This window comes from Varanus komodoensis, unplaced genomic scaffold, assembly GCF_004798865.1.
Source record: "Varanus komodoensis strain SLA01 unplaced genomic scaffold, ASM479886v1 scaffold28, whole genome shotgun sequence".
Classification (NCBI taxonomy): Eukaryota; Metazoa; Chordata; class Lepidosauria; order Squamata; family Varanidae; genus Varanus; species Varanus komodoensis.
In genome coordinates, this window is record NW_025335727.1 from 11,289,989 (window position 1) to 11,316,823 (window position 26,835).

Sequence of the window (26,835 nt, forward strand, 5' to 3'; positions counted from 1 at the left end):
CATAGTTCTTGTCACATGTACCTGGATTTTTCACTTCCTGACTGTCCCCACTGCTTGTGTTGCAGCTTATCTTGCAACAAAATCACTCAATCAAAATGAAGTGGGAAACATTCCCTGTAATTGGCTTGTTTCTTGCTTAAATAAACATGCATGCTCTGAATGTGTTCTACATGAAGGTGCATAAGGTGAGACTGCAAAGTCCAGAAAAGCTGAACAAACACCATGTGTGGGAGATGACAGATGACAGTGGCTACAGCTTCTAGTAAGGTTGAAAGTTTATTTATTTATTTATTTATTTATTAAAACATTTTTATGCCGCCCCATTCGCCGAAGCCTCGGGGCGGCTTACAACAAAAAATTTAAAATAACATTTTAAAATATATACAATAAAATACAAATATACACTATAAAACAAGCCGCCCTGGCCAAATAAAATTCAATAATATTAACATTTAAAATACTGCTTAAATAAAAAGGTCTTTGCCTGGCGCCGAAAAACAAATAACGACGGCGCCAGGCGGACCTCTCTGGGGAGCGCATTCCATAACTTAGGCGCCACCGCTGAGAAAGCCCTCCTCCGAGTAACCACCCTCCTAACTTCTTCCATGGAGGGCTCCCGGAGAAGGGCCTCTCCCGCCGATCTCAGGGGGCGGCTGGGCATATAAGGATGTAAGCGCTCCTTCAGGTAAGTTCAATGTCCTCTATTTCCAGCTCTTTCAGTTGTGCTTGGAGACTGTACCATAATTGTTCTGCTCCTTGCTGCCTGGACGATACTTCAAGATGCATTACTATTACACTATATTTATATCCCATCTTTCTTTGTATCACAAGGATCCTAAGGGGGCTTACAAGGTTGTCCTCTTCTCCATTATATCCTCACTCTGTCAGCCCCATGACAGTCTGTTGCTGGCTCAAAGTCTGCTCTATGGCTGGGTTAAAACTAGAACCCAGATCTCCAGAATCCCAGTCCAATACTGTAACCACTACACCACATTTAGAGGAGTTTTTTCTGTATAAGCAGACATACAGTTGCACCCTTTGGCAGTGACAATTTTGATAGCATACATAGCTAGTATCGACAGCCTCTTCCCAGCATGCTTTGATACCCACCAAAATGTCTGATGGACTTTCAACACATTTCTGACCCAACAGCTAAAGCTCAGCTTCTGCGAAATTGCTTGAAATATTTGTGCAAATTTGGAGCTACAAATCTGCACAAATTGTATAAACAAGACTGACATGTTAGATTTCAGCTGTTGCTGTACTCGCTGCAGAATTTAGCATGAGAAGTATGGAAGCTTCCCCTTTTCAGCTCATTCCACCTTGACCACCTTGAATTTTCTGTCAATTTAAGTTTGATGGTAAATTTGGTCCTCTACTGTGCTATCTGTGCATATTTGCAGAATTTATGCAATTTCAGAAAATTTATGCAAATCTCACAAATTTCCACCAGTTGCAGAGTAAAGACCCATATTGGTACATTTTTAAAAATTAAAAAAACAGAAGTCCACATGGTAGCTCAGCCTGTGCCAGATCAAGTCAGTACTAACACAGATTGACAGAATGCATTAATGTGTAGGGCTGAATCAAGAACATTCATTGGATTTCTGTGCCCCCTCACTTTGAATTCCTTCTATATTCATAGCTTCTGTTCCATTGGCTTTAAATGGATGCTTACATTGCCTCACATCCCAACTAGACTGAGGTGGCCTGATGCTGGTTGGGCTTTGCTTTCCTCTGAATCAAATGCTTATCTTTCATAGACAGGCAGATATATAGCAAGGGTTGGTCTGAGTTGGCAACTGAATCTTTTTGGTTGAATCTTTCTGTCAAGCCTGCTTGTTTATCAGGCCCAATTACCAAAATCAATCTTTTCCGCCTTGCCTCCACTAGCTGGGTCTCCTGTTTGTTTTGCTTTTCACCTGTAGAAAGATGTTTGAACTTCTATGGCTTTACTATTTCCCGTGACCTCTTTCTTTTCTGCGAGCAGCAGACTTGCTGAATGTGATATGTTCCAAGAAAGAGAAAGCTCATCTGTTTGCTGGGCTTCTTTTCACTTCAATTGCCCAAAATTATTAGGTTCACTTTCAATAATATACTGGGTGCAGAGCTCTCCTACCTTTCATAAATTATGCCAAAAGAAAAGTGGACTGGGGCCTTTCTAGGCCAGGATTAAGAAATAAACCAAAAATTGACTTGAAGCTTGAAGCTGTCTTCCCCAGTATGCACTAAATGGACCCCTGAAACTTACTGAGGGGGTACTTACTGGTCTGTGCTAGCTGTGAATGCCTGGGACACTGGGACTTAGATTGCCAAGTCTGAACTTGGGGTAAACAGCACTGTCTCCCACTTAGATCTGCAAATCCGAACAATACTTTGGTCACAGAGACAATGACTAGGTCATTGTACCAACAAATTTATAGATAAGATCAGCACGTCAAATATAGGAGGTGGGGAAAGAGGTAGAAACTTGTTATGTGCTATCAAGCCATCTCCAAGTTATGGTGACCTTATGAATGAAAGCCCTCCAAAATTTCCCTTCCATAACAACCCCGCTCAGCTTTGCAGATTCAGGGCTGTGGTTTGCTTCATGAAGTCAGTCCATCTCATTTTTGTAACTCCTATGGCCTGGGAAAAAAGAAAAGAAAAAATATGTATTTGCACAACATATTTTTGGAAGCTGGGAAAGTATATACAAAACTTATGAAAAGTGGTATAATAGGAAATGAGAAAGATCAAAACCAAAATAGATATTTCCTTGCACAAGATAGTATTAAACAAATTGTTCTAATTATGTTAGCAAAATGAAAATATGTGAAACATTTTAATTTGTTAATCAGAAGCTTTAAACACCAGAAGAATAGGTAGAAAATTCACAACATAAACAACACCAAACATCCTATTGTACGCTTAAAATATGAATCATATACATGTAACAAGTATTAGCCCTAGTTTTATAGAGGTGGATCAAGCAAACAGATTTGGATGAAATTTCCTCTAGGCCCTTCCTCTCCTTGCTGTATTTGATTCCCTCCACTTTTGGAGGGTCACAGGCAGAAGGAAAGAGGTTCCTGGTGGAGGTTCTCCAAGCAAGCTAGAACCTTGATTGCCCACTCTTCATGTTGAGATCCTGCACAGATTCAGTGTGGGTCTCTCTTTAGACTGTCATCTTTGACAACTAGTGGAAGACAGATCACCGGGGAGATGAAGGATACCCTCCTTCTCAGACATTTGCTGTATCCTCTTATCTAAATAGGGCTGTTGTTATCAGTTGTCCCATTTCTTTGTGTTTTGTCTCTTAACTTTTTTGTTGCTTTTGTTTGTTTGTTTTACATAAGATTCACATTTTTGTTGCCTTTATGATTATCAAGCCTTTCACCTATAGATTCATGGGCTTTATGTCATTTCTAAAGATAAATGTGTAGACTTCATGCATAGACTTTTAAAGTCAATTTTTGGGTTTTTATTCCTAATGTTCAAAGGCTTTTAATTTTGGATGTTCTGTCCTCCAAACACTGCTTTGTATATATTGTGAGATTTCTAGATTTTTTTTTCTCCCTCAATCTCCTCCCACCTCTCTTTCGTGGGATTAACAATTAACAGCACTTACAAGGTATTTGGCAGAAGGTTGTATGTATCTCTTGGCTGTCTGCATTCTTGCCAACATGGGAGCAAGAGAATTCTTCCTGGTTGCCTTTGTAAGTTGCTTTTTCTTTTCTTGCCCTCTCTTTTCTTAGCCCAGCTGTCCCAAATTCTTGAGCTGCCTTGCATTAAGTCATAGGAAACCTAGTTCTTCTGTATCCCATGATGCTCTAGAATTTGAATTCAGGGAAAACATTGAATGGGGCTAAACTCTTCCTGTGCTCTCAGCATTCTTGATGTCATGGAAGAAAGAAATGATGCTGGCTGTATTTTCAAATTTTGTTGTTGCTGATTTTGTTGATTTCCCCCTTCCTGATTTCTCTTAGACTCATGCCCCTGAGCATAATACAGATCTTCATGTCTGCAGTGAGAAGGGCTGGGCCCCAATGGAGTCTGAGGTCACATTGTCTCCTCCCCAGGAAGTATTTATTGTTAAGTTTAGATGTGTGAGAAATGGATGGCATTGTCCAATAGTAAAATGCATTGTTTTCTTACTCTGGACTACTCCTCTTAGTCTAATTAGTACTTTACTCCAGGCTTTGTCCAACTCGGAGCTCTCCAGTGGATCTCAACTACAACTCAGCATTTCTGGCTATTGACCAGAGCTGAGCTGATGGTTGAACTGATGTAAGATGAACTGCAGAACACCTGGAAGGGTTGAAGAGGATTGCTTTGTTTCTAGAACTTCTAAAACCCAAGAAGGAAGGAGACAAATTCCTTCCTTCCTTCTGTCCTTCCTTCCTTCCATCCTTCCTTCCTTCCATTCTTGCTTCTGCTTCTGCTTTTGTCTTCTATTGAATAACAACTTTAGCAAAAACCTTGCCAGCACTTTAAGGAGTGGTTTAACTTCTGCAGACATACCCAATGGACATGCCTCTTTTTACTTTAATGTTCTTTCAGTGGTGTGAGGGAAATTCTTGTTGTGTTGAGGGGGAAAAGAACTCATTGAAACATGGGGGGAACATTCATTTAAAGAAAAGGGACGGTATATCACCCAATAGCCTAAAGGCTCTTTCGACTATTTAATCCCTCCCTCCCATCCATCCTGTGCATGATGGTCTTGATCTGAAACTGGGCACTACATGCTTAGACAAAAAAAAAAAAAAAAAGGAGAGAAAAACCAGATGCTGCCCACTTAAGGTGCCATATTGCTTAGTCCTGAGTCCTTGCGATCAGTGGGAAACTAGATTTATTTCTTTATTATGTTTATTCCATCAAGGAGCCTGAGTCAGCTTAAATAATTGTCCTTTTCTTCTCTAGGTCATCCTCATTATAGCCCCGTGAGACAGGTTAGACTGAGAGTCAAAGTCTGAACCAATCATACAGTGAGCTTCATAACTGAGTTGAACATGCAACTGGAACATATGAAACCTGAGCAGGGCAGTTTGGGAAGAAAAGAAGGACTACTGTCCTGCCCTTCTGCCCCATCACATTTGTTGCCCTCAACTTGCAGAGGGAGCTGGTCAAAACAACAGAGTGCTCTCGCTCTGGGGAACTCTCTGTATGAATAAGAACTCTGATTTGAGCTTCTGGAATTACTTACTGTGACTGAGTAATTATTGTGCAATAGTTGGATTTCACAAAGGAAAAAATGCAGTTTACTTTTCTTTTGCAAAGGAGGTGAATGGTTTCATCTTGTAAAATGCAAGTTAACATTTGTATTTAATTTAGTGGACTATCATTTGAAGAGAAATTGTAAAACAAATCTGAAGAGATGTGTAAAACACATCAAATGATTTCTGTAACGATATTGTTTGTGCACCTTGTTATGTTCCAGAATGTCTTAACTATGACTGTGACACACAACAACTACAAAGACCCAAATAATTTAGAATTTCAGGAAATCAAAATCCTTGGATTACCTCTTCAGCCAACAGAAGTGAAAGTGATCTCAAACGATGTGGCTCAAACATATCCTATCACTATTAGCTACAGTGGTCCAGATAAGGTAAATGTTGCTGAATGTTTTCATAAGTTCTTGGAAGTGATCCTTGTTTCATATACCTCACATACTGCAGATGATAATGGGCACTATCCAGAACTGATCTTTAGCCTACATTCCTTCTCTTGCACCTGCAGAGCCCACCAGAAAATCAGCAGGACATCTGCTGAACAGCTACCACCCTATTCTGCAATGTTGCCTCTTAGTGTGGGGACAACATTGGATACTGTCCAGAATCAGGACACAGAATACATTCCATTGCATTCTTCCCAAAACTACTACTTTTACACTAAACCTCTCATTAGGTCACTTGGTCATGCTGGTTGATTTTTAAAAAAATAAACTTATATTGCATCTTCTTTTTTCCAAGAAGGTCAAAGAGCCTTACATTACTTCTTCATTCATTAATTTTTATTTATTTATTATCAATTTTCTCCCATAATTATCCTCACAACAAGCTTGTAAGATAGGTTAGCTTGAGAATCAATGGTGGCCCAAAGTTACCCGAGCATCATGGCCAAGCATAGACCTGAACGGAGATCTCCTGAATCCAATATTCTAAAAAATACACCACATCAGCTCTGCAGCTGTTCTCCTAAATACCTGGAGGCAGGGAAAACACAATAATGGAACCTGCTCTGTGTCCTCATTGCATCTTGAATCTGATCCTTCAAATGACTTGCTAGTGGTGTCCTTCCCTGATGGGGTTCAGACAACATATATCACATTTAAGGATTGAGTATGGGTTGATTGTGGATTCTTGTTTAAATATGCATTGTTGCTGAATCATGGGTTACTGGGTTTTCTGATCCCAAGCTGCTCTAACAAGCTTTGACTTACTGAGCACAAGCAACCCACATAAAGGACTCACATTTTGCTGTTAAGTTGTGTGGGGCGCTGTCCATGACATCTCAGCTGGGTTCAGACAACATGATAACCTCTATTTCAACAAGAATGCACAGTTCAACAACAAGCCAAATTCAACCCATGCATAACCCAGTCTCTGTTGAATTTCATCTCTTAATGCCATTCAGGAAAGGTCCTGCCTTGTATACTTTGTAAAATCCTTCCCTATCCATTTCAAATATGCAGAAGCAGTACCTGGCAAAATATAATATAGCTTTTAAAGGGGTGTTCATATTTTTTATTTAGTATAGATATTTATTTACCATTCTTCATTTAAATAAGCAGGGTGGTTTGTATAAAAACTGAAAAATAAAAAACCAGCAAAACATTTATATGACTTTAATCATAAAATGTATCACATGTTGATTTTGAATTTTGAATTTCTTCTAAGTTTTACAGAAGTGTGGTTCGATTTAGCTTTTATTTAATGTTCACAGGTTGCCCATATTACAGGTCTTCAGCTTAAACTGGGAGAAGATCATAAAATATCCTGGAATCAGCTGTTAAGAGATATCGACAAATTTGATTGCCATCCTGCCCCAGATGCAGCAGAACAAAGCTGTAAATCTCTTGGCTGTAACTGGAATGTAAGCCCTTTTATTCACAACTATGGATTTGAGTTAAAAACGATCTTAAAATATCAAGAATTCCTTTGTCTCCCTGCACTTTCTGAAGCTTTTTACTGGCATTTTCATTTGATACATTTATTAGTTAAAATTTATTGAGCTTTCCTTGGCCCATGTACCTTCTTTTCCAAGACAGAGCCCAGGGTTTCAGTAAACTGTTCTTTCCAGTGAGGGAATTACCATTCTCTCCTTTGCTTCTCTTTAATTTTCCATAAGTCATTATGATTTTATTATTTATTATATTTATATCCCACCATTTTTCCTTAAAGGAATTCAAGTCAGCTTCCATAACCCACCTCTTCTTCTCAATTCTATCCTCACTATAACCCTCTGAAGTAGCTTAGGCTGAGATTAAGCTGAGCTTGGCACAAAGTTACACTTTTTGAACCCAGAACACTTGTAGTATAATGGGTCCAACACTACCCATTATACTACACTGGCCACCATTGCATTTTCTTGAATTCTTCTCAGTACTCATTGGAATATTTTTTCCAGGTGGAATCCTTACTCTTTTTCCTCCTCCCTCCCTTCGTTCTGCCATCCTTGGAGTGCCTCCAAATATGTCAGTAAAGTCAGATAAACTAATAATACCCTGTTTTTTGAGTGGCAGGTAAAACACAAATCAAGTGGTGTGATCACACTTTTTGTCTTTACACTCCTGTAGCTTTTTCTGTAGAACTCATTAATTCTCTAGCTGCCTCCACCAAAGTTGTTTCAAAACTCTCTAGTTCTCAGATATGTACTCTAAGCAGTGTTGGTTTGACTTCAGATGGATATGCAATGAAAAAGAGACTACAAATTTTCTAACAGAAAGGTTTGAATTAGACCAAGGAGATTTAGACCAGATGTGAGCTAGTAGGCTGAAGTTTTGCATATGCTCTCTTCGATAATGCTTTGTTTGTCAACTTTATTTCTGCCAGCTTGATGGATGGTTTCCTCGTGGTAGCACTTGGTGAATGGGATGTTCAGTCAAATGACATGGTACACTAATCGTAAAGCCTATTGCTGAACTGTTCCTCTCTCTTCTCTCAATGCATAGGGAGTTAAGATCCATTGATGCTAAAGGAGACATCTTTGTTTTGTTAACTACCACCCACCCCAGTGCAGGGACATTTTGGAGAGGAAAGCTTAATTCTCTTCTCCCAAACTAATGTGCTCCCAGGCCAAACTAGGGTTGTATGAACTTACTGTAGAGCAAGAAGAAAGAACATTGCTATGCAAGTGGTGTTGTAATAAGTAGTTGACTCTCAGAGCAGAAGTTCCTGCCAACAATGCCTTCAACTGAACAGCAACCCAGAGGCCTTGGCCTTGGACTATGTGACCTGGTTGTGCCGGGTAGCAAATCAGACATGACTCAGGCATGTATGATGCCCCATAGTTGGTCTCATTCATTCTTGCATCCTGCTAGCAATACTGCCAGACATTCAAGGGATTCTGTGGAACTGCAAGAACTAGCAGTACAGTCTGAGCAAACCTGAAGTGATTGTGAGGGGAAAACATCAGTGCTGTTCTTTTGCCATATAACTGGTAAGCATGAAGACTAAGGTAGCTGAATGAGGTGGAGAATCCCCCCAGCCCCAGATTTGGCCTTCTCCCCTTCCTCTCTCCAGTGGTACACACACAGGCACAGAAACACACACACACCACATGTCTTAAGAAACCTCTTTGTAAACCAGCTTGGGTATCTTGTTTTGCTGAAGGGCAGGCAAAAACATGCTATAAATACATTTGGACAGTAGTGTAATAAAAAACAACCAGAGATAAAGGCATTCAGCTAACTTAAGTAGATCCCTGCTCTTCTTTTATCCACAGTTTACCTACTGTGGGATAAAAAGAGATCAAAAACAGTATTCGAGTGGAAAATCAGCTCCTTGGCTACTCAGCTAATCTTGCAAACCTCCTAACATTTCAAACAGCCCTAGCATAAAAGTCTAGAGGCATTCCATTTTTATGAAAGAGGATTAAACAGAATGAACATTGCTCTGTTTTCTGTCTCATTAATCAGTTAAGCACTTCTAAAGATTTTGGGTGAAATCCCATGAAAGTTAACCATGCTGTGTTACTTTAAGCATATGGATTTTTATCCCATCAGAGTCCTTCCATCAGGAGAAGGCTTTATGGTCCCATGGAGCTTAGATCCAGTGGAGGTATTAGTGGAATATGGAGGGAGAAGTAGTTGGTTGATTTCTCCGCTGTCCCTCCACAATATCTTTGCCCCTTCCATCAGTTATTGAGGTTTGGAGAATCCTACAAAACAAGGTGGGAGATTACATGGACGGGGACTGCAGGAGTAGAAAGGAATTGTCAAGTGCTCTCTTCCTTGTCCCCATGAAGGTGGCTATATATATACCTCTCAGCTGTATGATCAAGAATTGTAAGGAAGAAGATGGGCTTTGAAGTTACCCATCAACAGGCAATATCTGGGAAGCAGACTGACCAGATACACAGAGATATATACAGATCTGTAAAATCCATTCTGTTTCTCTTTTATGGATTATCAGGTGTCTTTCATTCTTCACATTGATGGAATCAGAATCTTTCATGATGTATGAGAGATTATGTTCCACTTGTACAAATGCATATTAATTCTGATTTTATTTGCACTGATGAGCATGTGTACTAATGCAAATTTATGCAAAAACCCTCCCCCATTTTTTCAAGATCTACAAGTGTATGTGATCTGTGAATAAGCAATGCTAGGTTAGATTCATAGTAATTAGGACTCAGTAGAATCTGTTGCAGTTTTTCTGACATCCCTGCAATTCATCTGCTTATTGTCTTCTCTACTATAGTGAGATGTAGAGTGTTTCAGTTTATATGGTAGATTTATATGTATATTTATTTATTAGCATATGAACATTGGTATCCTCTCTTGTTTGATGAAGCATTGCATCTTGTCTAGCAATGTTTAGCTGTCCAACCCGTTCTGCTGAGAGGAGCCTCTGCAAGATGAAATAACCTTCTATCCGTGGATGGAAACCAATCAGAGAAAACCTACATTTAATTCTCTCACACTGAGAGTAATGGCACTTAAGAGACTCTTCTTTTGTTGAAGATATTGTTCTGAACAATGTGAATCAGAAGCTATGATTTTCGAGGTGGCATATTCATCCCCGCCCCACAGAAAAGCTTTCTTTATATACTCATTCCTGATAATAAGCTGCATACAAAGAACTTTGAGTCTACCATATACAGTGCATCCTTAAGGGTAATGAAGCAGCTAAAGGCCTATGGAAGATGGTCTATGGAAGATGTATGAGCAATGTACCAACAGCAGTTGCAAGATCTGCAAATATAACTAGAGAATACATGAAATGTGTAACATTAACATCGAATCATAGAAAAGTAGGATTGGAAGGGGCCAAGAAGGCCTTCAGGTCACCAATTTACACCATCCAACCAACATAATGGCCTTGATAAAGGCTTGTTATTTCCAGTGAAATTAACAGTTTCCAATATTATGGGATTCAATGAATTGGGATAGAAAGAATTAGAAACTATAGCTGCCTTGCACTACAGTGGCAAAACTTGCTACTGAGCTTGTGGGTCTTTAGTATGAGATCAAGAGGGCCTCTTACCTCACTAGGCAATATTTTCTGTCAGCTTGCAACAGCAAGTATCAGCCTACCTTCAACTTAATCAGGAAGAGTGTCCCTTTATACTTGCCCATTGGTGAAAGCAGTTGGGTAGGCAAATATATGAAAAAGGCCTTTTCCACAGTGGCTCCATCACACTTCTGGATTAAGTTGTTGTATACTGGCTTTCAGACTGTGTTATAGCTGGAATTATGTTATAGGTTTCTGCCCAATGCAGGAATTGGTTGTTTTGTGGAACACTCAATGCTTTTACAATTGCAGTTCTAGTTTGAATTTTATTTTATGCATGTTATCGTTATGTGTCATCTTGAGGTGTTCCCTGTCCTGAATGGCAGCGCGCGCGCATGCGCACACACACACACACACACACACATATGTTTGATTGACAACAAGGGCAACTAAAAAAGAGACTGGTTTTGCTCCATAGACTTGATCCTTTAGAACATGCTTTGATAACTCTCAGGAAACCCACAAGATTTTTCCAGACATCACTGAATATGTTCAGAAAAACTGTGCTAATTATATTGGGAATTGGGAGTACATGCCTGTCACCAGTAAATACTGAATGTGATAAATTCACTCATAATTTCTGTATCTCTCTGCTTCCAGTTCTTGTCACTGTTATTACAACATTTGCTTCTGCTTTTAGGCTTCTGCTCCTTCAGGAGTCCCTTACTGTTACTACCCTTCTGATTATGGTTACAATGTTGACCAAATTCAATACACACCTTCTGGTTTAATGGCAGACCTTGGAAGAAGCAAGAAATCTGTTAAAAGTGCAACATTATCTTTGGAACCCATTAACACACTTCGCTTGGAGGTGAAATACCATGAGAACAACATGCTTCAATTTAAGGTAAAAATTGCAAAACAAGAATGCAGTTGTTAATATTTTGGACTGCATCCACATGTATGTGGCTCTTATGTAAGTAGTCAGGCTTTTTATTTTGTCCCACTAGGTGTTTTAATTGTATTGGCTCCAAAATACAAGTCATGTAATATCATCACTGTATATTGGCAGACAGAAATTGAAAGAAGACTCAAATATTTATGTATCTAGAGAAGTGTTGTGTCCAATTATTAAATATTCCATTCTAAAGAAGACACATGTTATCACCGTCTTCCACTTAACCACCAAATCATCTGATTGCAAGGAATTATCTAATTGCTAGTAAGCTACTGGCCCAATGCAATATCTTGCCACTGGCATATAAACCCACAAATGTTTTATGACCCCAAAACTTGACAGAGCCTCTTCTAATTATTAATCAACCCATGCATTAGGATTGACCTGATTTACATTGCTCATGGTCCCAAGAAATTAGAAACATACTGACAGGAGAGACTAGATTTTCTGTAATGACAACCCATTTCATATTACAACAATAAATAAAATAAATGCTGGTGCTGACTGGGAATTATGGGAGTTGCAGGGTTTCAGGTTGAGGAAGTCTGCTCCAGAAGGTTGTCCATCAAGGTACTGACCAGAGCTGCTTAGCTTCTTCAAGGTAGCTGCATGTCTAACCCTCAGACCATATCCTGGTCTGGTCTTATTGGTTCAAGAATGAGGCAAGGAACAGGCTTTGTATTAGATGAGGGTCTTAAATATAAAGAACGTGCATAAACATAGTTTCTTGCTTCAGTTACATTCTAAACCCCATCATGCATATGGATTGGAACTACTTGAGTTTTGACTAGAAATGGTGTGGCTTTGTCTCCCTCATTCAAAGGCCAGCTGGAACCCATCATGGCACAAAACTAAGAAGCAGTCATAAAAACTGATCATGGTTTTTCATAATCCATTACCAAAATTACCAAAAACTGGTCCAGCAATTCTTAATGAGTGACACCATTAACAATTTTTCTCCCTGACTGGAAACCCTGGTCAAATACCTTGGACATCTTGCTAGCACAGAATGAGGTGTTCAATCAAGAGACTGGGACTTGGAAGTACCAAGGCGCTGTTTCTGAGTGGTGATTACAAAGGCATGAGTGTGGGTGCCAAAGTAGCAGTCTTCTGCCCTGTGGGAAGCTGAGCAACCTTGAAGTCTACATTTGTAAATCAGCCTGGAAGATTATAGAAATCAGAAGCAAGAAGGATGTATGAAACTATTATTTGTACTATTCTTTCACTATTTTAATTTGAGGAACCCTTGGCAAGTCACCCTACTTGAAGCCTGTTAGTTGTGTAGGCCTCTGACTGACTGATCTTACAATTTCCAGTTGCAGAGGCTCCAATGGCTGTGTTTTCAGACTGGACACAAGGTATTTTTAAGTCAGATCATCATCACAAGAATTAAAAGCCCCACTTGGGCTCATTGTAGTCTCCGTATTTCTGCCATGAAATTGTATAACTTATTTCTGGTGGCTGTAGCTGATGCTGAAACAGTTTCCAAGTCAGTAATGACATTTATCCATGTCCTTTCCCTACATAGGCTACCCATAAAAGGTAGTGAACTGTTCTGTTGCTTTACTACAGAGTTCCTATAATTGACATGGCAGGGAACTGATATAAAATGCAATTCCAGTCTCGATGTGTATATTTTACGACTGTCTTCTAAACCTCCTACTCAATTTCTCTTTGCAGATTTATGATTACAGTAAGAAGAGATATGAGGTGCCAGTGCCCTTGAACCTCCCCAACACACCAGCAAGTACCCCTGAGAATCGTCTCTATGATGTGTCAGTTCAAAACAACCCATTTGGTATCCAGGTTCGTCGCAGAAGTACTGGGACAGTCATGTAAGTGGATCCAATATTGTCTGTTAGCACAGTATGAACCTAACAGTTCCCAAACCCATCAGAAATTGCTTCTGAACAAAGCTAATTAAAAATTAGTAAAAATGCTCATTTTCAGAAAACTGCAGGTCAATTGAGCTTGCAGCTCTGCTGATCTGTGTTGTTCTGGAAATTAGTGCTTCTAATTAGGGATTTGACGATCTGGCCAGAATCTGTCTCTCTTGCACTTATTGGATTTCTTTCTTATGCTCAGTCTTGGCCAGGAATTGTGCCAAGCTGAGATCAAGTCCGTGAACACTTGGGAATGTTAGCAGTTTCTTTGCACAATGAATACAAAATATGTAATTCTTTGCACAAAGTATATAATTCTTTGAGCAAAACAGACAAAGAATATATTTTTTGTGCAATGTGCACGAAGTCTGAAAGTCACATTTGGGGGAGTAGAACTCTTCTTGATGCCATTTGGTCACCCGTGCAAATGCTTCACCCAAGTTGGACTTAGAGAAGAAGAAAAGCAGGAATTCAAGCTGAGAAATTTGATGGGTTCCCAGTCCCAAGCTGAATTCCTCACATATCCCTACTTCCAATTGTTTATGCGGCTCCCCTCACATACACACACCCAAAATGTTGGTTCTTGTTGTGCTAGTGGTAGTCCTACAAGTGGAAAAGAATCAGCAAATATAGAGCAGCAGTACTGGATATTTCCCTTCTGAATAGTGTTGTTACACCAGTCAGAATAATTGATTTTGCTTATTCTACCTGAACGGCACTGTAATATACGTGGCCTTATTTATGCTTGTAATACTTCCTTAGAGTCATGTATAATCATATGATCCCAGGATTATTTTGCCTGAGATCAGCGGCAACTGTATTCATCTTGGTTCATCTTTCCAAAGCTGCCTCTAGATTTTAACATGTTTATTTTTCCTCTGGAGAAAATTTCTTTATAAAATACATTATCTTGCTTTTCTCTTCAGAATGTATTGTCAGGTCAAATGTTTTTCAAGATCTCTCCTTTCTAAAGCCCTGCAGATAATCTTTTGGCCTAGTATTTTCATTCCCTAAAAGAATCTATGAGAAAACAGTTGTAGAAGGTGCGGGAATTTCACAAAATCAATATTGGCCTCTGTATAAGCTCTTTGGGGCTAATTCAGACCCTAGTGATTACAAAATCTGATCACCATATTAATGATCTTACAAATTGTATAAAACTGCAGCCCTGTGACAGTCCTTCTTCATGCTAGGTGCATAGTATCTTGTTTAGCTGTAAACAGATCACTGCTCTCAGAGGTTCTTTATCTTCTCCATTCACATTTCATGGGAACCCCATTTCATTGCAAGAGGAAAAACTTTTGTATGATGTCTTAAATGAGCCACACCTAAAATGCTGCTGGCATTGTCCTCTTACCTTTGTTTGGCAAAGGTATACAATGTTAAAGGATGAAGTGAGTAGCAATGGCACCACCTACAACATCCCTGCATTTGCTGGTCCCTCTGTCTCACCCACACCCCCTTCCTGCATCGAGCAGGGATATCTGAAGAGAACTTCTGCTTTTGTTCATTTGAAAATGAATGCAACTGCATTTTCTTCTGAGACCCTGAGTAAGCATAGTTCTTGATGGTGCAGAACGTTCTACTCAGGTGAGTGCAAACAGAACCCCAGTTCAGATCTTGCCACTCAGCACAAGAGAGATGGGACTTGGTCCTTGAATTAGGGCCAATATGTGCAGTCCTCTTCACTCTTCTGTATAGGGCTTGGCCATGTAAATGTGAATAATATTTCCCACTATTTAAAATGAGTCTGTTCTATACATGACCATATTCTGAATCCAATGCTTTGTTTACATGAACTGAATTTTCTCAGACCAAAGAAAGACATTTGCATGTATTAGTTACATGCCTAACTATATAGAGACATAGAGAGCGAGTCAGAAGGGGTCTCCTGGGCCATCTAGTCTGACCCCAGGCTCCAGCCGGCTCTGTTCACAACATGCCCACCATGTGCATGTCTAGCCTATCCTTGAACACCCTCACCAATTGTAGAAGCCTACATAACCATAACATAGTTTTAAAAATCAAGCTTTAACCTCCATGACACAAGAGAGGGGCTATTTAGAATTTAAGAGAGGTGGCAGCAGGATCTGTAGGGTTCAGTGAAGAGCAGAGTTGACAGTCTGGATAAAGCTAAAAGGATTTTCAATGATCACATAATAGGTTTACATATGACAGTTTTTAGAGAACATGTGAGTTGAAGAAATATCACTGTTTATGGTTAAACCCCGTAGGAGTGCTCTGTTCTGCTATAAGCTTTTGAGTAAATTCTTTGTGAACCGAAGTATTCATACTGTTCCTTTTGGGATCAGCAGGCAACTGTCTAAGCTTAGTTTAGCTTTTCCTCTCCACACCTGTCATTGCATATGATCAGACAGCAGAGAGATAAGCTCACCATTACACAGAACAAAGTAGCAGAGATACATGGGAGTTATAGATCAAAAATCTTCTCAGTACTATTAGTGCTTAAACTATCCCCATACAGATCTTGAATGATTTCTAATTTCTTTTCTGTAACAGCTCATCATTAGTTGTTTATTTAAAAATGTTCCTGCAGGTTCCTGACCCCGCTATCCATAGTATTTTTAGAACAGTTAAAATAGGATGGACAAAGTCCTGTCCCAGTCAATTTTCAAGCAGATTTGTTTCTGTACCATGGCTTCCCCAAATGCTCATCTGTTTATGTTCATGTGTTTGAAATGGGCTTTACAATAGTATATAGGAGAGGAGAGGAGTGACATCACAGTCTATAGGCAATTGTTGTATTTGCAGACCCCATGATTTTAATACTATACCTAGAAATGCTGTATCTTCTGGCATTTGAATGTCCTGTGTCTCTCGACATCCATTACCTTCTGGTAGGCAATTCTGGTCTTAGCAAAGATGACAGAACACAGAATCTAAAGGGATCATGCCAAGGGTTTACTGACAACCACCTTTATCTTGCTCCCCCATAGATCACTGGTGCTTGGGTGAAACTCGTAGGACTACACCAGAGCTGCACTGATGTTCTTCTCAGTGTAGGATTACCCAAGATGAAAGAAGTATCTTAATTTAAATCCAATACCCCCACCCTCCATTACCCATCAACTGAAGTTTCTTCTAACATGCATTTTTGCTTTCAATCCTGGGAAAGTTCTTTTGTGTTTGCTGTTGGTCATGATTTCCAAGATCAAATTATTATCGTCAATTTATTTATGCTGTTAGCTGTCCAGAGACGTTAGTCATTGGACGGCATACACATTTTACAAATGAATGAATGGATGAATGTGTGGCAGACTGTGTGTGTTCCCTTTTGGAACAATAGAGACTTGCGGAATATTTACTCTCATGGTGAGTTGGTACATCACTGAATAAGTGTTTGGGACTAGGCACAGAGGTACCTGTGTTGCCATGGCATCCTGACCTGATCCCATTAGAATAAAAGCCCCACTGGTATACAAATCTAGGTGAACATGGTCATATTGGCATTGGCTTCTAATATTTGCCACAGCTTTACTAAACAGAGCAAGAGTATATTACTGGCGGCATGGGTACCTACTGAAGGGAAGCATTTTGATGGCACTGCGGCAACCGCAGAGCAAGTTGCATTGGTGCAGCTTTGCCATCTAATATTTAAAAGCAACACTGTTTGTAGGGCAGCATGATTGGATAGGCTTGATGTTCTTGACCAGCACAAGAATGAAAGGGTCCCTTGCACTGAGTCTAAGCACTGGTTCATCAAGTCCAGTAAAGTTCATTCTGGGGGCCAAAGTACACATGTCTATGTCTACAGTGCTACATTCAGGCTCAAATTTCCAGGCCTGTGATCCAACTGCAGTCCCTCCTCTTGTACAGCTTTGCTATTCAAGCTGCCCAACACTCCCTCATAGCTGTCTTTGGGACTGAATGATAAATGTACCTTTTGATAGCCAAAACAGAAACAGTTGTATTATTATAATATTTTATTCCCCACTTCGTTCTGGAAATGATCTGAAAACTCAGTGTCCTCATATATCATTATGATCCATTTGCTTTCTTTTCACTTTTTCATTCAATAACCAGATAATCTTTTGATTGTAGCTGGGATTCCCAATTACCTGGATTCACCTTCAGTGACATGTTCATTCAAATTTCAACTCGCCTACCCTCACAGTATGTTTATGGGTTTGGTGAAACGGAGCATAAACAATACCACCAAGAAATGGACTGGAAAACCTGGCCAATGTTTGCAAGGGATCAATCTCCTGGAGTGAGTACCACTTGCCTGGGGGGATTCATGCTTTATTTTCTTCATCATACCTCTTAACAGAAGAAAACTCAGAGGATCTGAATCCAGACTAAATGGAGGCAGTATCCTAGAAGACATAATGCTAATTTACATTATAGTATGAACTAGGGACATGCTGACTATGAAATTGTGGTTCATTTGCTCATTGTAAGAATCAGAGTATTCCTGTGGATTTCAGTCTCCAAGCTAGGCTATGACCTGTACATTTTTAATGTTAAGGAAATTTCAGGGAGTATCACTATTAGCACTATTTAGGAGCATTTACACAAATTAGGGTTAGAGTTTATACAATTTGTACAAATCATGGTATTTTGTATGTTGTGCACAAGGAGACACCCCCAAAAGCCCATGGATCTACTGCAATTTGTATAAAAACAGCTAATTTGCACACAGTGGCACCATGTTCCTCATATGCTTTATCTATTTATTTGTTTGTTTGATTGATTGTTTCTTCATTTGTCATTTATTCATTTATTCAATTTATATTCTGCTAGTCTGAAGACTCCCCAAGCCAAATGCAACATTACACAAAATAAAAATAATAAAAACAACAATAAAACTGAGAAATACGCAGCGGAGGTCAGGTATCAATAAGTAAAAATATAGTAAAAGTAAGAACATTATAAATAATATCCAAGTATAAAATAAGTTCTTGACATGTCTGGAGAAGAGGACTGGGGCTGAAATTATTGTAAATAAGGCGCCAGGCAAACTACCTTTTGAAGGCAATTCCATAAATGGGGCACAGCCACTGAGAAATTTCCTCTTCTATTTGCCAACCTATTTACCTCCTTAAAAGACGACTCTCTCAGAAGAGTTTCCTCTGAGAGGAAACCCTCTTAGGTATATATGGGAGCAGGCAATCCTTCATGTACTCTGGTTCCAAGCTGTTTAGGGCTTTATATGTTACCACAAGCACCTTAAATTGGGCCCAGAGCTCACCAGGTAGCTAATGTAACCAATATAATATTGGGGTGATTTTGGGCATGCGAACTTAATCGTTCCTGCAGTCACGCAACCCTATTCTGTACCAGTTGGAGTTTCCGGACTGCCTTCAAGGGCAGCCCCACATACAACATTTTACAATAGTCCAGTCAAGAAGTTACCAGAGTGTATGTGACTATGGCTAGGCTCTTGGTGTTCTGGTAGGGTCACAGCTGGTAAATTAGATGCAGCTGAAAGAAGGTGCTTCTGGACACTGAATCTACCTGAGACTCAGGTGATAGTTTGGGATCTGACTTGTACTAATCAGCAAATTTTAAGCAAAATTCCTTACTCTTTTTTAACAATATGCAAATCATAGCATATCATAGAACTGGAAATCTATAAGCTGTGTGGATGCATAGGAAGTCAGCACCAGGACAAAGTTGGTAAGCCAGAATCTCAGGGTGCATATTGGACTTCTCATACATTCCTAGTGCAACCAATCTTTAGCACACCACAATCACAGTGTTACAGGATTGCTCAGATTGCCAGTCAACACTACTAGCATTGCATTACAGATTGCCATAGAAATTCTGTTGCTATCGTCAGCTTGGATATTTCCCTGAATTGTGCTTAGGTTCCACTGAAATCAATATTAAGTAAACCTTTATGTAAATCCCATTGATTTAAGTAGTGATTAATTGGAATTAATTTAGGGTGCATCTAACCTAATATGAGGATGACAGATTTAAACTTTAAATGATCTGAAAACAAAAGGAACTGCTTCAGTGTCACTCTTGTTGACGTATCTTTGTTTTGCAATGAGTAAATCATCCAAGGACACTCAAGGACTTTTTTCCACCTAGTGGCACATAGATTTTCATACAAAGTCATATATCTGTGTTGGGAATGATTGGTGGTAGGACAAGGGTGATTCTATTCCATTGTCGATTGTGTAATATTGCCTTTCTACAGGAGGCCAGCAGCACTATAGCAAAAGTTAGGTGGGGGGAAATAACCAAAAGGCTCTGCTTCCCAAGAAGGGAAAAAAAGTGTACCTCCTTGCAAATATTTGCAAAAGAAAGCTCAAAATGTAGTGTGTGTGTGTTCCTTTTGGAAAAGAAAAATGTTTTAATTTAAAAAAAAACTGGAACAAAAATTGTGCTTGTATGCTCCTTAAAGAAAAGCAACATTTAATGATAAAGAAAAACTTTAAAGTGGCCCTCCAGAACAGCGGGGGGGGGGTGTCCCTTCAGGCTGCAAGAAGAGTTGAAGAAAATTGCCGCCCTCATCTTTCTGTAGGAAAGTTCCGGAGGACCTCAGCTCCCCCCATGAATAGGAACCTTTCCATTCATAAAGAGACAAGTCTGGAACCCACCTTGTCCAATGGTTGGCCCTGGCTTTAAGAAGAGGAACACAGATGCTTCAGGCAGCTGAGTGTTGGAAGGCTGAGCTTTGAGCCCTGTCCTGTCTGGCTTAACTTAGCCTACAGTTTCCAGGTTGGGTGGACAAAGCTGTGCCACTTCCTGTGATGAATAAAGCTTCATATGCCAGTCCAACTGGATTTTTGTATATGGAATGGGGGGGGGCACAATCCTGACCTTCACATGCAGAAAAATGTCTTGGGCCAGCCCTACCTACACCAACTATTTTCTGTGGTTCCCATGCTTCTCTATTCAAGTCATCTTGGGTTCTTCAGAAAACTGAAGAATTTTTATTTACTTCATTTGTTGTGAAGTAGAATTTTCTATGTCTTGTTGATATAAGGAAATGAATTCACTAAGTGAAGATTTTTGTCGCAGTCCATAATTTTTTCTTTCACATTTGCAGTACCAATACAACACATATGGAGTTCACCCCTTTTACATGGGCCTGGAAAATGATGGAAATGCTCATGGAGTTCTTTTGCTGAACAGTAATGGAATGGGTAAGTTACTGTTCTTTTCAAATATTTTCAGTTTGGAATTAGAGTGGACCATGCATCATGCCAGTCCCTAGCCCAATTTTTTCTATTCCCTTCTATTCTTTCTGATGCCAGGATGGGAATCTGATTACTTCAGGAAGTCCCCTGCCTATTTTCCTGTCAGCAAATTAGTGACCTAAGGCAGCATGTCATTTCCAAAGAAATGAAAGCACAATAGAAAAATGATGGTGTCACCAACCTACTTTTAGATAGGGCAGATTCATTGATCAGGACCAACATGAACCAAAACAAATGTAATTTGTGACAAGCACTTTTTAAAACTTGGCAGTTGTTCTGATCACCAAGAAATAAGAAGATACAAGTTTTTGCATAATCTAGGGAGTCTCTTAACTTCCCAAAGGGAAAGTTCTTCAACCTACTGTGCAGAACTTTCTGCAGCCAAACTAAGAGAGTGATGATCATTACTTAACAATGTATTATCACATAATCCCATGCCGTATTTCCGCCTTTCTGATTTTCTAGAGGTAAAGTTCCAGCCAACTCCTGCTTTGACCTACCGTACCATAGGAGGAATTTTGGACTTCTATATGGTCTTGGGCCCAACTCCAGAGCAAGTAGTTCAGGAATATACTGCAGTAAGACTAAAACTGTGTTATAAAACCTGTTTTAAAAACCTACAATTTGGTCCTTTTTTTCTTTTGCCAGTAATCTGAATATTCTATATTTCATTTTATTATTATTAGCTCATTGGACGTCCAGTCATGCCACCATATTGGGGTTTGGGGTTCCAGATGTGTCGCTATGGATATGAAAATGATACAGAAATCTCTGACCTATACAATCAAATGAAGGCAGCTAATATCCCCTATGTAAGTTTTGTGTAAATATTATGGTGCATTTACTTTTTAATATCTTGCTTTCCCTCCAAAGAGCTCAGGGTGACCAGAAAGTTCCTCCCCTTTCCCATTTTATCTTCACAACCACCAGGTGAGAGAGGCTAGACCAAAAGATAGCGACTGGGCCAAGGCTATCTTGCAACAGTCATGGCTAAGTGGCGATTTGAAACTGGGACACCTGGCCATAATCTGAAGGCTGTCAGTGGAGAATAGACTTCAACTATCTTCACATGGACTAGGGAAATGTATGGGCTGAGATAAAAATTCTAAGTCCGGCATATTGCTGTGCCTTGAAATAGTCAGTAAAGGAACTAATTGGAAGAAGATTGCTTTGGATTTACTTTTGTACCATGCTTGGGATGAGGTGTGGAATCTAAGTGTTGGTGATCCACTGAACAGCAGTGATCACACTGCCATTTAATTTGACTTTTCTACAAGGAAAACTGCCCAGGAAGAGCAACATGGTCACATTTCATTTTAAACTGGAAAAAATAGCATTTAATGGCATATGATGGATTATATCTGCTATTTTTGTTAGGTCTGGTTTTTGATGGAAATATTTTAGATGCTAAACTATTTTATATTTTTTATATTGGAATGTTTAGGTGTTTTAAATTTTTACATTGGAATTTAATACTGTTTTTATTGGATCTGTATTTTATGGCATCTTTCACAATTATTAAAAACTGCCCTGAGATCTTTGGCAATTGGTGGTATAGAAATAAATAATACTTTAGCAATCTCAAAAATGAGGGGCTAAGCTCAGCTGTTGCACTACATAGCAAGCTACCTTTCAGATGGGGGACAGTTTCAGAAATCTACTGATCTGCTCCTGGGGCATCTGTACAAAAATGTTAAATGTTAAAAATACACTAGCTTACTAGAAGTCACTTGTAGTGGTCTTGGCAGTTCCTATTTTCCTGACCTTTGGCAAATTTCTTCCATGAAAACTGTAAATGTCAGTTGATCAATTCACCTTAAAATCAACTATGGCATACAAACACACATTTACAAACATCACTGTTTTGCATAGGATATCCAATATGCAGATATTGATTATATGGAACGGCAATTGGACTTCACTCTTGGCAAAAACTTTCAGAAACTTCCAAGTGTGGTTGATACACTGAAACAGGATGGAATGAGATTTGTCATCATTTTGGTGAGTACATGTGGTTAATCTCTCTGAAATCTTTCATAACGTGATACTTTTACTTAGGTAACTTTGCAAGGCAATTCTGAACTCCATTCAGTACCAGTCTTTCCCAAGACCCACAAATATCAGTGCCTAGACACTCCTCCACTCATGGGTTTGAGCCCCATCATGTTACTAACCATCACTGTTCTTCTGACCTAAGAGATGCAAAGAAAAGGAAGGAAAAGAAACACAATAGCCACAATAGTAGTTCACTGTGAAGAAAGCCTGTAGAAAACACACAAAGCACTTCTGGGACAGGATTTAAGAAGCTCCAGGGAAGTAGGTTTGCTAAGCAGTCAAAGGGAGGGGGCAGAACACACAACAATGGGAACCACAAACAAAAATGACAACAGTACCTTGGGTTAAGCCACAGGATTAAGAAGCAGGAGGGATGAGCTCAGTCCCCACCAAGGCAAAGAGAGAATGTCTCTATTAACTTTTTCATACCTGAACAGGAGGAGGAGGAGGAGGTGGAGGAAGCAACATGCCTGAAAGAAAAAGGAGGAATCTCTTGGCTGCAACTCTACAAACAGTGCAGAACAATTTCCTAACAACAGCAGACAGAATCAGGCTTAGCTTGAGACACTTTCCTTTGTCCCACTCCCAGGACTGGTTCCCAGATCTAGTCATAAAGCCCAGCAACTCAGGGACCTCTGGGAGAGTCTTAGCTTGATTGAAAGGCTCACAGTCTACATGCAATAGGATCTCAATTAAAATAGGGTGCAAATTCGACATGGAAAAAGATGAGGAGGACCTGCTCATGCCTTTAAACTCACTTGAGCAAATCAGAAAGGATACTGCAGGGACCAATATCCTGCTTACTGCATGAGGCTCTGGCATTCCGTATGACCAATTTGTCTCTTGTTTTGTCCAACCAGCCACAAAACATCCCAGCAGATATCCTAGATCTTTCTCCTCTTCATTTTTTTCCTTTTCCAGAGTCCCAAACATGGTACCCATAAGCGTTATAGGAAAAAGAGCATTACCCGTGTGCTCAAGTCCCTTGGAGCATTCTGGGGAAAGACTGTCTGTGCAAAGGGCTTCCATTTAGTACAAAGTGTTCTTCTTTTCCTCTATGCCTTTTTTCCCATGGCAGGGCCTCAGCAATTTCCTATTACTCCTCAATGAGCATCCCTTCAATATTGGATTGCTCTTTATGTTTATAAAGTTGACTCTTCAAACTAAAATAAGTGTAAAAAGGATATATATTTTATTTCAGGATCCAGCCATTTCTGGAAATGAAACTAACTATCCAGCATTCTTGAGAGGTGTTCAGGATGATGTCTTCATTAAATGGCCCAATGGAAGTGATATTGTGTGGGGAAAGGTAATGATTTATGTATCTTAATGCATTCATATATGATATGTAAAAATATTTTAAAATATACAGTATGGAAATCTTCCATGTCCTTTTATTTGGATAAACCCTGCCCTAGATATGGTGATATAAACCAGTGTCAATACGAAACAGCACAACTCACAAGAGGGGTCATTTTTTACCCCAGACAAAAGTGCTTCAGACAAAGCAAATGCTATGTGTGGAAAGGTTTTTGTTTTGCTGACTGTTGCCCACAGGAAATTTGAATCACTGTAAGAATGGTCTTCAGGTTTCAGCTAGCACAGGTAATTTAAGATGGCACTTCTTGAAGAAATACAAAGCAATGCAACCTGTATGAAGTGCTTCACCTATTGACCTTTGATCTGCATAATGATAATTGGCCATACAAACTTTAAACCAGCACTAATAAACTTTCCCTCACTGCATTTTGATTCTGTTTGCTGGAGCTTGTAGTGCAGACTCTTGATATTCCAAAATGACTAAGATAAACTGTACTTAACCTTCTTTTGTTCTTTCATTTGGGGTATTTTATATAAGGTATAAAAGTATTGCATAAAACTCTTCTCATACAAAATCTGAGATATTTTGTTTCCTAAGCATGTTTTAGTTTATAGAAAGAAAGTCATAAGTAACAAGGGGAGGAGCTAATATGTAGATTTGGGCAATGTCCTAGGGTAACAAAAACGTACATGTACTTATGTATACATGACACAACAGAATGTAAACCAGGATGGGGCCACTTAATCCAACATGCAGGGTGAAATTAATAGCATGGTTTGTCTGGGCGACTGTAGAAGCAATGATAGTCTATCAACAAATTGTCTAGCTAGACAATATTCCTTCTTGTGAGGACTGTTAGATGTCATTTAACTGGAGAGCATGGTGATAGCTAGCAACCTGCTGTTTGCTATATGTACTTGTCTCTGCACAGTCAAAACAACTCTGCATTTTAAAGGAATTTGATAAGTAGGGTGGGGGTTCATCTTTGGGCTTTTCTCTCTTCTCTGTCTGATTCTTGGGATGGGGTAACTTCTTGCTGGTAACAGTAGAAAACAGCCAGTTCAAAGAACAGTTCCTCCTACAAAATATTTGTATTGCATTAAGCCAAACATGTTTTTCTTAGGTGTGGCCATACCTCCCCAACGTTGTTGTGAATGCCTCACTAGGCTGGGATGAGAAAGTGGAGGTAGGTACAGCTCACACGAACACTGTGAGCCTCTGTGGAAAAATGATTCTGGTACTGAAAGCACTGCTCTGGTGGTTAAAACAACAGTGACAACAACAACAAAAAGAATGCTACATGTTACCATGTGTCAAGTCTTGCTTTGTACAGGCAAACACATTTTATTTCTATGATATAAACTTGGATAGAGGAATGAAAAAGGCGAGCTCATTCACTGAGATGCAAGAAGCATTTGTGATACATTAGTCATACTGGAAACCTGTAGCTGTAGCATAGAAAGCTTCCTTACACTGAGTATAGCTAGTCCAATTAGGTCAACATTGGTTTATCTACCCCAGTTCTGTTGAGAATGGCTGGCAGTTGATCTCCAGGGTTTCAGGCATGATCTCTTAGTCCTGTCTCCATACAAAGCATGTGTTTGACTCCTGAATTAGGATCCATCCATATTGGATGGAGGGAGATGAGGGCTGCCCAATCCTTTAGATTGGCTAGATCATGCTTCCTTTCTAAATACCTGCAGGGAGTTCAGCCTATTCATTCTGAAGTGCTGGATCATACCAACAATACTGTCAGCCAGTATTTAGCAGGCACTGTTGAAGTCCAGTGGACTAAGAGGCTAGAATCCAAAGACCCCTGGAACATATTCTGTAAGACCAAATGTGTTTTGTTTCCCAGCCCCCTAAAAGAAGGCTATCTATGCCACAGGACAAAGTGCTTTGCACTGTTGACATAACCATCATCAGGCAAGATTTTTGTAATATAACCAGGAAAAGCCAGTGACTTCTATATCAGTGGTGGTCCTTGTCTAGTACAATGTTTCTTTTTTAGCTTTCTGGAAGCTAGTCATGGTGGTGAACCTAGCTGGGGGATGGAGTTCAGCACCATGGATAGCTCACATAGAGACCAAAAGGCGGGAGTGGGGGGACCACTGTGATGGATAAAGGGCCCTACTGACATAGGAGTGACCAGCTTCCCTGGGATATTACACAGGGGATATTCAAATGGTGGTTGGGAATTCAAAATGACCATTGGGTTTGCAGAAATATAACAACGCAAGCTTATATAGATGTACCTTAAAATACCCAATCCCAGCTAAGGTAAGAGTTCTTATTGGGCTGGAAGAATCTGTTCCATCTGCAGAAATGCAGTGATGTGGTGGGTGGGACCAAAGATAGCACTAGACATGGAGGAGGAGGAGGAAAAAAACAGCAGATTTGAGAAGCAGCTGAACAGTCCTCTATCAGGGATGCTTTAACTTGGTTTCTTGCATTGATCAGGGGTATGATCTAAATGGCTTCATAGGCCCCTTCAAAGTTCGCTATTCTATGGTAGTGCAAAGCTGTTGCTGCTAGGGACTAATCCTTAGGAGAGGCACTTGAGGTTTTTAGAATGGGAAAATACAAGACAGTTGGGGATCCACTAAACAAAATGCAATGGACCCAGAGAAAGAAGGCAGGAGCATCCCGAAAACCCAAGATTTGGCCCTGGGCTGAGGTTCACCACAGCCACTGTGTGGGGATTGATGTACTCTAAGTCATTATTTGGCTCTTGCCTATAGTGTCTATTAAGATATGCAGGAAGGGTATGTTCTATAGAGCA

The 26,835-nt window shown here is 39.7% G+C and overlaps 1 protein-coding gene across 1 annotated transcript in view; it reads left to right on the forward strand.

Annotated features, from left to right (window-relative positions):
• The window catches only part of SI (sucrase-isomaltase), a 219,470-nt gene that overhangs the window by 123,566 nt on the left and 69,069 nt on the right, over positions 1 to 26,835 (forward strand). Inside the window, exons 22-32 of the mRNA XM_044434407.1 lie at positions 5,420 to 5,590; positions 6,928 to 7,077; positions 11,362 to 11,568; positions 13,300 to 13,454; positions 17,565 to 17,733; positions 20,527 to 20,623; positions 21,143 to 21,255; positions 21,364 to 21,489; positions 22,550 to 22,678; positions 23,934 to 24,041; positions 25,177 to 25,239. Coding sequence (XP_044290342.1) covers positions 5,420 to 5,590; positions 6,928 to 7,077; positions 11,362 to 11,568; positions 13,300 to 13,454; positions 17,565 to 17,733; positions 20,527 to 20,623; positions 21,143 to 21,255; positions 21,364 to 21,489; positions 22,550 to 22,678; positions 23,934 to 24,041; positions 25,177 to 25,239 — 1,488 coding nt within the window. The remainder of the gene's footprint in view (positions 1 to 5,419; positions 5,591 to 6,927; positions 7,078 to 11,361; positions 11,569 to 13,299; positions 13,455 to 17,564; positions 17,734 to 20,526; positions 20,624 to 21,142; positions 21,256 to 21,363; positions 21,490 to 22,549; positions 22,679 to 23,933; positions 24,042 to 25,176; positions 25,240 to 26,835) is intronic.